Below are 13450 nucleotides of genomic sequence, written 5' to 3'. Positions count from 1 at the left end.
AATGATATGCCTTGACTATACAACACCGCTTCCTTACAGACACACCAACGGAACCGACTCAAGACCGATCAAATCTATTACGTTATTACCAATGATGATGATGATGCACAGCATTTGCACAGCGCCATATAATTATATCTGTCAAAGACATTCAAAGGCGCATTGGAGCCAGCCAATCTGGGTCGCCTAGTTCAAGGCGCGCACAGACCTGTGACCCGCAGGTCTCTCCTCCCGACAACTGGTTGGGGGAATGCAGGTGGACCACTGCATCGGGTCGTGGTTCCCCCTACTCTTTTTCGAATAGTGCAGTGGGATCTTAACGTGCAAAGGTGGTGACTCTCCTCTACACGGGGCCTCCATTTAACGTCCTATCCGACGGACGGAGTGTTTTTCACTTTAAACACAGCCTGCATCTATGAAACAGTATTATTATTGACTGACTTCACACCATTATGGCTCCACTGGCATGTAGGGCAGCAACGAATGTCTTCCACTTACATCGGTCCTGGGCCAAAATTTGTATAGTTCCCCATGCGTACCTAAGTTTTTTTTCAATCATAGATGCATCTGTTGATGACTTCCAAAGCCTATCACGCCATTAATTGCTGAAAATATTCGTTGACGGTTTCCGTAACATACTATTTTTACGGGACAGGGTTGTATAGCCGACTTAGCCCGACCCGGGGCCCAACCCCCAACGTGAAGGGCCAGGGATAACTCTTAGTGACCTGTCTGGCTTAGGTGGCCCTAACAGGGACCGGAGCTCCAGCAAGCATAGCTCTTGGGGCCACTGAGAAACGCAAGCTCCAAAACCTCGTAAAGGTTCTCCCTGGAGGAATTATAGCATGTAGGCCTACAGTAGACCTGAAACAGCCTCAAGCATCATTGACTGTATGTGCACTGTATAGCACGTTCAGTAGACCTGAAACAGCCTCACGTATCATTGACTGCATGTTTAGTGTATAGCATATGGTCAGTAGACCTGAAACAGCCTCAAGCATTTAATGTACATGCATTACTTGTGAATATGTAACAAAGTAGTACATTTAGTGATTATACAACAAAATCTTTTGAGAGAAACGGTTATTTCTTTGACACTTATTACTAAGGCCGCATCCTACAAATCATGAAGATGAAGCGGTAGTCTGTAAGATATTGTATGTTGTACCAGGTCATCAAAAAGTACGGTTAAAATAGAAAACAGACATGTAGCTTCCAACCTAATTGAGATGACTATTTCACAATTCTTGCCCGTTATATTTAAGCATCTTTTCCAAAAACACGATTCTAATCCCAAATTTATTTAAGTTTTAGAAGCAATTGCCACTTTATGTCATGCTTGAGTGCTGGGTCATGCTTGAGTCATTTACATAATTAACAAGTATTTTGCAATACTTCCTAGATGATGAAAAGAAAAATATTGACATATATAATTTTAGTCACGGTCGAAAATTGAAGGTTAGACTGTTTGGCTTAATGAAGTAGGAGAAAGCAAAACCACTGTAAGTATGCATTTTAATAGACAAAAATATTTTTAGAGGCAACAGATAGAGGAAAGCATCAAGGAAGTTTAAGACATCGTCCTCTTCGATGGGACAATGAATTGTTCATCAATCAAACTTTGGTGTAAGAAACATCTATCCCCATTAGGACATTACATTGCGAGACAAGGTGAAAAAAATTCAGGTGGACCCCCCTAATTTTTTTTGCTTCCGCCGCCAATGTATTCAGGTAGAAATAGGCGAGGATAGGATGTTCTGCAGAACAAACCAGTAGATCAAGAAACATAAGTACAAGATGAAGAACAAGAGAAAGATGAACCGGTTGATGATCTCGGCGACGACCTCCATTTCCGTTCTCTCCTGTAGAATGAATACAGAACCATGTGATTTGGTTGTTAGATTAGGGATTTTTCGCTCAGTAAAAATATTGAAAATGCCCGTCAAACGTCAAAGAACAGCTGGGAGGTCATTGTCGAAACTTCGTGAACCTGAGCAGCAGTTTTGCCCTTAGTTTCGGAGCAGACGAAATACTACACATTATGGCCCGTATTCTGAAGTCAGGTTTGACTTAGACCATGGTCTAACTCTGTGCTAAAATTATGGGAAGCCAAAAGTGTCAACATTTTTATTAAGGTTGTATTATTCTAATTTTTCACTGTGCTCTTTCCTGATTCATCGATGGTGAAGACAATCATCTATTTATACTTCCTAGACAATTATAAATGATTTGAGAGCCGAATGAGCTGATTATGATATCTTTACTATTAGTGATTTATGTAGCAATTGGCTTTATATACTTAAACCACAACTTTAAACTTGAGTTTAAGTTAAACCCAACTTCAGAATATGGACCTATGTCGTTTGTCGAGTCAAGGACTAAACTGCGGTTGTGATTAATCTATTTTCGACAAAGACCTATCGGTTGTTCTTTGTCATGACCGGTATTTGATAATAGGCCTGCATTTTCTCTGTTCTTGGATCCTCCGTATGTCGCTTTGCAAAATTTCCATAGTGAGGTTCATCGTGAAACATTGAGACAACCCACAACCAAATGTTTTTCCATCTATTTATGTGATAGTGACACCAAATTGATACTTATATTAACACATATTAGACCGAGTGGGTTTAGTATTCTAACGTGATCGTGATGTCGAAATTGCATGGTCATCAGCGCCCATACACTTTCGACTCAGCGCCATCCCACTTTCGCCCCCACCTCTCCCTGAGTTACAGGATTTGTATCCTGTCAACCAGCAGATGATCTAATTCTTGGCCCTGCCTTACAAAGAATTGTGATTGATCCGATCAATCGCAACTATGGAAAGCCAGCAAATTCAACATCTAAAATGCATGCTTGCTCCAAAGATTTTCTATAGATATGAATTTTTATCCATACATTCATTGATTTCTTGGCAATTTGGTGTGTTCTCCTTGTTTACAAATTTCCTGTAGAAAAAATTATGACACTGATGGATTTCCATAGAGTTACTATTGATCGGATCAATCGTAACTCTTTGTAAGGCAGGGCCAAGAATTAGATCATCTGCTGGTTGACAGGATACAAATCCTGTAACTCAGAGAGAGGTGGGGGTGAAAGTGGGATGGCGCTGAGTCGAAAGTGCATAGGCGCTGACCATGCAACCCCCCACACACAATCTGATGGTCAATTTATTAACAAGCATGACAAAAAGTGTGTGAGGCCCCCAGACCCACCCCGGTTCCGCAGCCCCTGTTATCTTCTTTCATTTTGTTTAAAATGTATTTATGCATGACTCCCAAGTTTTAGCACAATGACAAGTAATAATTTTCCCAAATTTCTATATCTTCGTCTAAAATCTTCAATAATTTCATAACGACGAATGCTGTGTTTTTAATGGACAGGTCCAGAAATCTGTAATTTCTATATTGCATGAAAATGGACTGATACTGGCTACAAGAACATTCAGAGATAAAAATCAGACCAATAATTTGATGGGTTTCTATCAAAATTAAAGGAATCACGGTTTAGGAATCTATCCAAATTAGACTGACAAAAGTTATGATCAGAGGTTAACACGGTCGTGGCTAATGTGTGAACTTTAAAAACTACACTGTTGGCCAGCATCCAAATTAGCCGAGGAAAGAAAAACTTTAAAAATGTTCACTTGAAAATTGGGTTCGACACAAAAATGGTGACATTCCAAGGTTGTGTTCAAGCACTGAACTACTTCCACATTTTGTAAACATTTTATATAATATTGATGCTCTTCTGCTCATTTAAATGCTCATTTAACATTTCAATTCATGGAGTGTCTATATCAAAAACAAGCCAAAACAAACCTCTTTTTCATCGTCCCTTTCTTGCTCCTTTCCCGAAGTCGAGGGAACGCTGGTCTGTGATGGACACCTATCATTGGATGGTGGGCTACTTAGCGGCAATGATGTGTTGCTATGGTTACCGTTCGGAATGCCCCTCCCGTGCCTGTATCTCCATAACAACTGACCAGAGCCGATTTCCCCAGGTGCTGCTTGATTGTCTACAGAAACGGGTTCCTTTTCGTCTTTGCTGAAGTTGTTTCGTATGCAGACAATCTTTGCAAGGAAGTTGAACCAGAACGACCACCAAAAACGGCTTTTTAACTTGCGCGGGCTCTTGTAGACGTTGAGAGTTATCACGCAGCTGAGGACGCAACCGCAAGACACGAGGAAGTTGACGAATATGTACCGAGCGAGCAACGGCATTTGGCCGTCGCTGACCGGAAGCATATCGGTCACGACGATTTGGAAGACGACCACGCCCAGCAGGAGCGAAACGGCCGTCGAGAGTTTCTCCCCAGATTCCAGAGGAACCCAAAACGCGACCAGAGACATCGCGTTGATCAAGGACGAGGGTAGCACGAGGTTGATGACGAAATAATACGGCTTTCGCTTCAGGGTGATCTCAAAGTGAACCTTCGAGTAGTTCATGTTGATCCTGGGATCCATGTGGACACTTTCGTACACGTCACCAAGGCCGATCTCCCACTGGTTGCTCGCGACGTCCCCCAACTTCGACGTCAGGTACCGGGGCGTGAATGAAGCACCAGGCATGCTCGGGCTGCTGACTGTTACCGTACATGTCTGGTTGTCGAACGGAAAGTTGACGACGTCGGTGAGACAGAATGTGACGAAACGGGCTGGGACTGTGATCCGGACGTAACCGTCAGAGAAGATGATTGCGTAGCTGTGATGCATGGCGAACGGGTCCTCCACCGATTCCATTGCACTGCATGACACAATGTTTTTAATAACAGGTGTTATACAGGATTTATTGAAGGGTGTGATGTACTGGTCAATTAGTCATGTTACTGTATTATATTAGTTTCCCCGATCTGCCATTTCCAATCAATGTATTTTAATAAATCTCGGAAAAATGGAAAATGAAATTTACAATGAAGAAACAGGGGCTGCAGAACGGTTTTCAGAGTGGGGGGGGGGGGCTGACCATGCAAAACATCACAATCCTATGGTAATTTTTACGTTTTTGTACCCGGTTTTGGAAAAAAAGTTTGGGCTGAAGCCCCCACCCCCCCCCCGCCCCCGCGGCCCCTGAGAAAGAACAAACAAGTTGGTTTTCGATGGACTTGGCGATAGAAGCCATAATCTGCATGGCACGATGAAACAGATCGAGATATGTACACATATTGTTTGATTTGATTTGATTTATTTCCGTTTCACAGTAATATGATGAACATAACAATAATATGATAAACATAACAAAACAAGGTCGAAAATACTACGAAATATAATATGTACATATAAATAATCATAAATTTAAGGAACACAATTTAGTAAATAAATTTATCTCAAATGACATTTGTATTTAAAAGTAAAACGGAGGGACCTGCCGAAAAAAGCAAAGCTTGTACAAGAGGCAAGCCCCTAACTTAGTTACATTACAAAACTGGTACAAGAAATAAATTTTGGGTCGTAATAATATTTTTTTTTTTAAATAAATACAATTTTTTGCACTTGAAAAATACGTAACTGATGGATCATGTGAGGAAATATTTACGTTATACAATATTATAAGAGAGGGGGAGGTGAGGGGGAGAAAACAGAAGGGACAGAGGAGTGCAGTACACTAAGTAGAAAGAAAGATGGCAGGTAGCAGGAGCAGGTAATTGCAGTTTTAAGAAAAATGTTTTACAATGCCTTTGCTCTTCGGGATGGAAAGAAGATATGGCAAAGTTAGCAATGGGATCAAAGAACATATTTTATAAACGAAAATCTAATGAGGAGTACCCCAAGAATGCATAATGTCCCCAACACTATAAAACTCCCGTAACTTACGAATTCTGCATGATGACCCGTGGCATCCAGATCGTTTCCGGGTCAAGATTGAGATACTGAATCCCGTCATACTCCGTCTCATTCCATGACAGTCTTGGATCTTCCCACATCTCCAGAGAGAACATGTGAAATTAATTGTTTACATATGAAAATGATATTACGATTTAAAAATGTTGCTCATAATCTGGGGTTTCGATCCATGATTCTGATTTTCCTTTTGGAAGGGGGTTGGGCAAAGGTGATAAAATATATTTTTATGCCAATTTAATGGGTTTATAGTGCTAGCCAGGTCCTAAACGGGAATCTGACGTTTAAAAAAAAAAAAAAGAAATCCATGTTTAAAATCAGGGCCCTGGGAACGATTTTTTTTTACTGGGATGCTGTTGTCAATTCGACAAGCAAAAAAAAATATAGGTCATTTTGATTACATTTCTCCATATTATCCACCGTCCTGGGGTTGCTGCCTATGGAAAATAATATTCGCAGCACCCAAAATGATAATTTTAGTGTGCTTCAGCACCCCCGCTTCCCAAGGGCCATGAATACTGACAGATTAATATTTCTCTCTCTTTTTTTTTTGTGGGGGGGGGGTAAAAGTCTGATTTAGAATAAAAGAGCGATGTGTACTTTACCTACCAATTCAATCCATGCTGATCCACTTACAACTTGCCGACGGACATCCTGTCAAAGATAAGTTTTGAATTATACATTGGAATCGCATAAATGGTCATCATCACTATAAACATGATATTTTCATTGTTATCGTCATCGCCATCAACGTCATCATCATCAGCAGCAGCATCATCGTCGTCGTCAACACGACTGCCATGATCGTCACGGTCGTTATGATCGTCATGATTGTCATCATCATCATCATCATCATCTCCATCATCACATTATCATCATTATCATCATATTTATCATAATGATCGTCAACATCGTCATCACCATCATTATCATCATCATCGACATCATAATCATCATCATCCTCATCACTATCATTATCATTTTCATTATCGTGGTCATCTTCACCACCACCACCATCGTCATCATCATCATTACCATCATCGTCATCATCATTTTTGCTTTTATTGTCAATCAATATATTGGTACTATTTTGATTACCTATATTATTATCATTATCATAAAACATACATGAATAAAAGAAATACCAGTTCAAACATTGCGAATAAGACGAAGAGCAAATCCACATAGACGATATCGAGATTGTTACGTAACGGTCTCTCTCTTGAGTCATAGCCAGAATCAACCATGTCCTTGATCAGTCGCCCTTCTGCACTGAGACTACTTCCATTTATAACTGTATAGATGGAGAGAGAGATGGGGTAAGGAGAAAGAAATTAATAATTATATAACAAGAAAAAGAAAGAAAGAAAGAGAGAGGGAAAGGAAGGAAGGAAGGAAGGAAAGAAAGAAAGAAGTAAATAAAGAAAGGAAGAAAGAAAGAACGGAAGAAAGGAAGGAATAAAGAAAGAATTTGAAGAAGAAGAAGAAGAAGGAAAATTATAAAAAGAAGAAGAAAAGGAGAAAGAAGAAAAAGCAAAAAAGAGGAAAAGTGGATAAGGGGGAAGGAAAAATAGGAGGAAAATAGATAAATACGTGATTCATTAAAATGTCTTCCTTTTTCTCCATTCTTCTGTTTCTTCTTCTTTTTTTGTCTTCTCCGCCTCCTCCTCTTCTTCCTCCTCCTTTTCTTCCTCCTCCACTTCTTCATCTCTCCTTCTGCACCCTCTTTTTCTTCTTCTTCCTCCTCTTTTTCTTCTTCTTCTTTTGTTTTTCTTCTTCTTCTAGCTTCTCTTCTTCTTCTCAGTCTTATCAGCTTAATGTTGGATGAAATATAATAAAATTTACCTTGTGCCTTGGAGGGGGCTGGTGTAGCTAGGATCATATACACGACGTATATCAGAAGATAAAATGAAATCTCCGGACAGTAAGCCATTTTCCTGATGAAAAATGAGGTTGTGATATTTAAATAAATTGTGTCTATTATCTACGCAAGATCCAAAGAAGCTACATGTAGTCAATTCATTGAGAAGTCATGCTAACAAATCATAAGAATAAAAAATAGAAGTATGATATTTCAAAGCGACATCGCATTCCAACTTTTGACGCAACTTTATATGGTCACATGAATCTGCCATCCGCCATTTCCACTGACAATTTTTCACGTTTCTGCTTGGAAAGCAATTAAGATGCATTTTCTCTGCCAATAAATCAGATCCACATACATAATTACAACATAAACGGGTAATTGGTTGTGCGGATGTACTGTACAAGCAACATGTTGAAAACGCCAACTGAGTACTTAAAAGTTTTAATGTAAATCACCAAGGCAACGTTTATAACACGGATTATCCCTCGAGGTGGCACCATGCCGCTTTCCAGCATTATATGTCAGGTGACCGGTTAGTCAATATGGTGCTCAATCATTAGTCTGAATCAGTTAAGTAATTTTTACTTCTGTATCAACAAATGCAGCTGCGCTAAGGGGGGGGGGACGACCACGTCACCAATATATTTTTTAAGTGAAAAAAAAGAGGACGAAAAAGAAGAAAAGGCGGTTAAATGCTTCTATAATATTTTACCACTACTACTACTACTACTACTACTACTACTACTACTACTACTACTACTACTACTACTACTACTACTACTACTACTACTACTACTACTACTACTACTACTACTACTACTGCTACTCCTACTACTACTGCTACTACTACTACTACTACTACTACTACTCCTACTACTACTCCTCCTCCTACTACTACTACGACTTATACTATTACTACTACTACTACTACTACTACTACTACTACTACTACCTACTACTACACTACTACTACTACTACTACTACTACTACTACTATACTACTACTACTACTACTACTACTACTACTACTACTACTACGTAAAATACTTTTGACTATTCCAATCAATTTTTCATACCACAGACTTTCCCTTAAAAAAAAATTGATCATGACATGCAACTCACCTTCTGTTCCTCCAGCCTCTGCAAGAAAAAAATATTTAGCTAAACTCCCAAACCAAATAATGCTTCCAAAATAATATCAAAATCTGGTTGTTTTGTAGAGTCACGATGACTACAATGTAGTCGTAATTATATCGACGGTGCATCGGTTTAAATATTACATGATGTTTTCATGCGCGTGAAAATACACTTACTGAAGGATAAAACAGCTTAATTAACAATGCCAAGTTCCCATTTGATCCTTTCAGAATCAGGCTCGCATGGTTGGTTCATAATACCTCCGCTATTAACATTAGACTGGGTTTATTCATACAGAGTAATGACACAGAAAGTGTATCAATGACGCCCCCTGCAGAGAATATTAGTATAGGTCTTGAGTCGACCATCTTTTGCTGTTGCTTTGAATAATATCATATTCAGTACTATTGTAAACGATTTTCATATCCACATATTTGTCTTTATATTATGTCAAAGACCAGTGCGTGGCGTACCGTGAGTCACGGCATTGGGGGGGGGGCACCAGCAAAAATTTCGGGTCACTTAGGAAGCGCGCGAAGTTTTTAGCTATACTGACCTAATAGAGATATTTTAAGGACATGCAGTGCCATTAAACGGATATGTATCTCACTGTTTAAATAATGCGAGCGCGAAGCGCGAGCTGAAAATTTTTGATATTGAGGGCTTAAAGATTATAAGCAAATTGTTTTGTAATCATGATACTTAACTGTCTCGCTAAAAAAACAATGCGAGCGCGAAGCGCGAGCTAAAATTTTTGTATATACTGACCCTAAACAAGGAAATTTTAAGGATCATATTTTAGAATCCAGTAAGAATATAAATATCTCACCATAGTCATCTAATGCTAGTGCTATCCCATGCTGATTTTGTTAGAATTACATCTAAACACAGTCATGAAGCACCTTTTGTAGTCATGTAATCATGATTATCATACGCATCTTACTAATCAAATACTGCAAGGTAAAAGCGCGAGCTGAAAATTTAGGAAATATAGACCTGAAGAGGGGCATTCTAAGGGTTGTTTTTAGGAATTCTCTATAAAGACCCTACGTATTTGACTAACCAAATGATGCGAGCGCGAAGCGCGAGCAGAAATTTTTGTATATATTGACCCCAAACATGGATATTTTAAGGACTATATAGGAATCCATTAAGTCAGAGTATACATATCTCACCTCTAATGCGAGTGCCAAGCGCTTGCTGATTTTGTTAGAATTACATCTAAACACATGGAACACTTTTGAAGTCATTGTAATCATGATTATCATACGCATCTCACTAATGAAATACTGCGAGCGCGAAGCGCAAGCTGAAAACCTAGGAAATTCAGACATGAAGAGGGGGATTCTAAGGCTTGTTTGTAGGAATTCACTAAGACCCCACGTATTTCACTAACCAAATTATGCGAGCACGAAGCGCGAGCTAAAATTTTTTGAAATTCAGATCAGAAAGATTGACATTTTTAAGGACTGATTTTAGGAGTTCATGAAGAGCAGAAATCTCATCAATCCACTAAAGCGAACGTTAGCACGGACAGGAAATGTTTTATATTAAGACCTTAAAATAGGGCAATAACATTCAGTAGTCATGGAAAAGAATAATATATCACTACTTAAAACAATAATAACCCTAATTGCGAGGAAATATATTATTTTGTTGTTAATTGATTTGAAAACGGGAGGCTTTAGTACAGCAGGTTTATATATCTCGCTAAACAGTCTATGCGAGCACCAGGAACAATGAAGACACATTAAGCAAATAATGTTTCATAAAGTTATGAAAAAATGCTTCTTATTCTATAACATAATATAATATAACACTATAATAAACAACAATTTCTTCTTTCCCTCTTTTTCTCCTTTTCCCGGTTTTTTTTTTTTGGGGCCAGCCGATGGGGGGGGGGGCACGTGCCCCCCATGCCCCCCCCCGTAGTTACGCCACTGTCAAAGACATAGCCACACGCAGATCGTCCGGCTACCAGGAAGGTGCAGGGGGGGGGGATGAACACACACACATAAACAATTTGTTATAGGAAACGCTTTTGCACTTTCTCAAGTGAAATCAAGGGATTTTTTGTGCATACTTCACTGGCAGGTCTCACTTGTGAAGTTTGTGAAATTTTTCACTTAAATATCAAATGTCAAAATTCCAATTTAGGGAGGAAGGGGGTGGAAAACTGCCCCTGCCCCCCGCTCCGTACGGCCATGGAAACGTTCAGATGATTTATAACTGAAGGGACCGTTTCATGAAAGTTGTCTGCACTAAAAAAAATTTGTCATCAGGGTCGGCGGAGAGAAGCAGGGGCTGCGGAACGGTTTTCAATGTGTGTGTGTGTGTGTGGGGGGGGGGGTGAGCCAAAAGTGGGGGCTGACCATGCTAAAAATCACAATCATATGGTCATTTTTACGTTTTTGTACACGGTTTTGTAAAAAAAGTGGGGGCTGAAGCCTCCCCAGCCCCCCCGGTTCCGCGGCCCCTGAGTTGAAAGTGAGGGGGGGGGGGGACAGGGGAAAAAATGCATCTTTTCTTTCGAGAGCGCTAAAAATGGCGCTATCTTAAACATAGCCGTATGTAGATATTTTTTCCTGGGAGGGGAAGCACACATACTCTTTTTTCAAAAAAAATCAAAAGCGAGGGAGCGAAGCGACCAAGCTTGTCATTGAGGCGGATTTGCATTATTTTTATTAAGTGAAATAATTGGAATTTGTGCATATTTTTGGTGAATTTTGTGATTCTCTGTAGTAAAAGTAATGTGAGCTTTCAAAATTTCCGGTGGGGGGGGGGGGGCAACCCCCAACAAAATGGGTAAAAAGGGGCACTTATACAAGAAAGGGCACCTATAGGATGGCAAAATGGCATAGGCTAACGGCATAAAATCGATCCATCTCAGGTGAAAGGGGCATAGGACATGTTCTTGAGGGGCACTTTTATTGGGTAAAAAAGGGCACTGATACAAGAAATGGCACCTGTAAGATGGCAAAGGGCACTAGCTTACTCAGACATAAATCGGGTCCTTCTCAAAGGGGTACAGAACAGGATCGTGAGGGGGCGGGGGTTGGTCAGGGGGGTTGGTAAAATTTGGCACTGATACGAGATAAAGCAACACATAAAAGAGTCCTTCTCATGTGAAAAGGGCACAGAACATGCTCATGAGGGGGCCTTTTTTTTTGGGGGGGGGAATGGCACTTATATGAGAATGGGCACTTGGAAACACCTAAAACGGGTCCTCTTCCGATGAAAGGGGCACCCTACACGTTCAAGAGGGGCATTTTTCTTGCGTAAAAAGGACGTACACCTTTTCAGTGCTTCAAAGCTGGGGGGGGGGGGGGGGAAGCACATGCGTCCCCGCCCCCCAGGATCACCGTCCATGGTTGTCATTGTCCAACTATTACCATGGTAACAGTCAGACTCCTGTGTTTCACAGTCAATCAGATACTCTGACAATTTGTCAACTTAATACGACATGCAGATTATGACGATGAAACGCCCGAAGTGAAGTGAATTAAGGAGAAATTACACCCCCTGAAAAGAAAGTATATAGGCCAACGCTTATCATAATAAGAAATTATTACTAATATTAGCAAGAAACTTAAACCAAACTCTATGTGCCTATTAAAAAAAACGTGAAAATAATTTTTAAAACTATATGATTTTAAGATGTATAAAAAGGATATAAGCTTTGCTGGTTTTCGAATGTTGCAGGAGCGACAGACCCCTTTAAATTTTCAAGAAGAAAAAAAAGAAAAGAAGAGAAAGGGAAACGAGGAAGAAGACCATAAAAAGAGATCTCGGTCGTCATAATGTCAATTGACAACAAAATGTGCCGTCATATTATGGTTTTTCTGGCCACAATATGGTCTAGTGGTTCTGACTGCCACCTTTCAAACAGAGGGTCGTGGGTTCGAATCCTAGCCATGGGCGCGTGTTTCCTTCAGATTGAAATGTATCCACACTTTGCTGCACTCGAACAATAGTACGTGCCGTATCTTAAAAATGAATCCTTTTTAAGTGTTTTTTTTACACGTAAAAAGGATTTATTTTTAAGATACGGCACGTTATATTGTTCGAGTGCAGCAAAGTGTGGATACATTTCTTCTTTTTTGGTCGCGCATGGTATCCACTCGTCAATGTTACAAGTGCTCTCGGGATTTCCCCACAATTTTATAGGCCTTTGATAAAGTTATACCATAGAGATATTCCTAGTTATTAGTTTATCTCTATGTACTTAACTTTATCGAAAAGGCTTAGACGGTCTGTGGCTGAAATAATTATAATAATAATAATATTGTTGTCTCTGTGTATTGTTCATTTAACCTCCAAGTAATTCAGATTATTTGGTTATATATAATATATATTATGTTATATATAAACAACTACAAAGAAAATGATTATCACCACTTTTATCATAATTGTAATGTCTGTAGAAAGATAAATGACATGATGGCGTGAGAAAATAGAAAATGAAGAGAATGAACATTATCGAAATTTGTCGACTATGTTGATAATGATTTGGCTGAGAAGCACAGATGTCTGAATGTTACTATGGTGACTGTCTGTTTGAATAGACATTGCCAGATAAAACATCTGACGAGTCATTTTATGAGAC

General features: G+C 39.6%; 1 protein-coding gene across 3 annotated transcripts; it reads right to left on the bottom strand.

Moving 5' to 3' along the window:
• Positions 1–1171: 1171 nt before the first annotated feature.
• Positions 1172–8938, bottom strand: LOC121406368 (acetylcholine receptor subunit beta-type unc-29-like). 3 transcript variants are annotated; one of them, XM_041597409.1, is made up of 7 exons: positions 8830–8938; positions 7686–7777; positions 6986–7134; positions 6450–6494; positions 5814–5923; positions 3822–4746; positions 1172–1862 (listed from the first exon to the last, which is right to left on the bottom strand). In XM_041597409.1, the coding sequence occupies exons 2-7, from the start codon at positions 7771–7773 to the stop codon at positions 1728–1730; spliced, it is 1452 nt and encodes a 483-aa protein (XP_041453343.1). In that variant the 5' UTR covers positions 7774–7777; positions 8830–8938; the 3' UTR covers positions 1172–1727. The 3 variants fall into 3 exon arrangements, with proteins under 3 accessions (XP_041453343.1, XP_041453345.1, XP_041453344.1); XM_041597411.1 differs by lacking the exon at positions 7686–7777; XM_041597410.1 differs by lacking the exon at positions 8830–8938 and having other exon boundaries at positions 7686–8335.
• Between the last annotated feature and the right edge of the window lie 4512 nt (positions 8939–13450).

Source organism: Lytechinus variegatus, chromosome 19 (assembly GCF_018143015.1).
Source record: "Lytechinus variegatus isolate NC3 chromosome 19, Lvar_3.0, whole genome shotgun sequence".
Lineage (NCBI taxonomy): Eukaryota > Metazoa > Echinodermata > Echinoidea > Temnopleuroida > Toxopneustidae > Lytechinus > Lytechinus variegatus.
Note: the sequence above shows the minus strand (reverse complement) of the source record. Positions and strands in the feature narration are given on the sequence as shown.

Bases quoted from the DNA above. Each gene is read 5' to 3' on its own strand.
- LOC121406368 (XM_041597409.1), bottom strand. From the start codon at position 7,773: ATGGCTTACTGTCCGGAGATTTCATTTTATCTTCTGATATACGTCGTG. The intron at 7,135-7,685 runs GTAAATTTTATT...CCATCTATACAG, and splicing joins AGCCCCCTCCAAGGCACAAG to TTATAAATGGAAGTAGTCTC. The intron at 6,495-6,985 runs GTATTTCTTTTA...TATCTTTGACAG, and splicing joins TATTCGCAATGTTTGAACTG to GATGTCCGTCGGCAAGTTGT.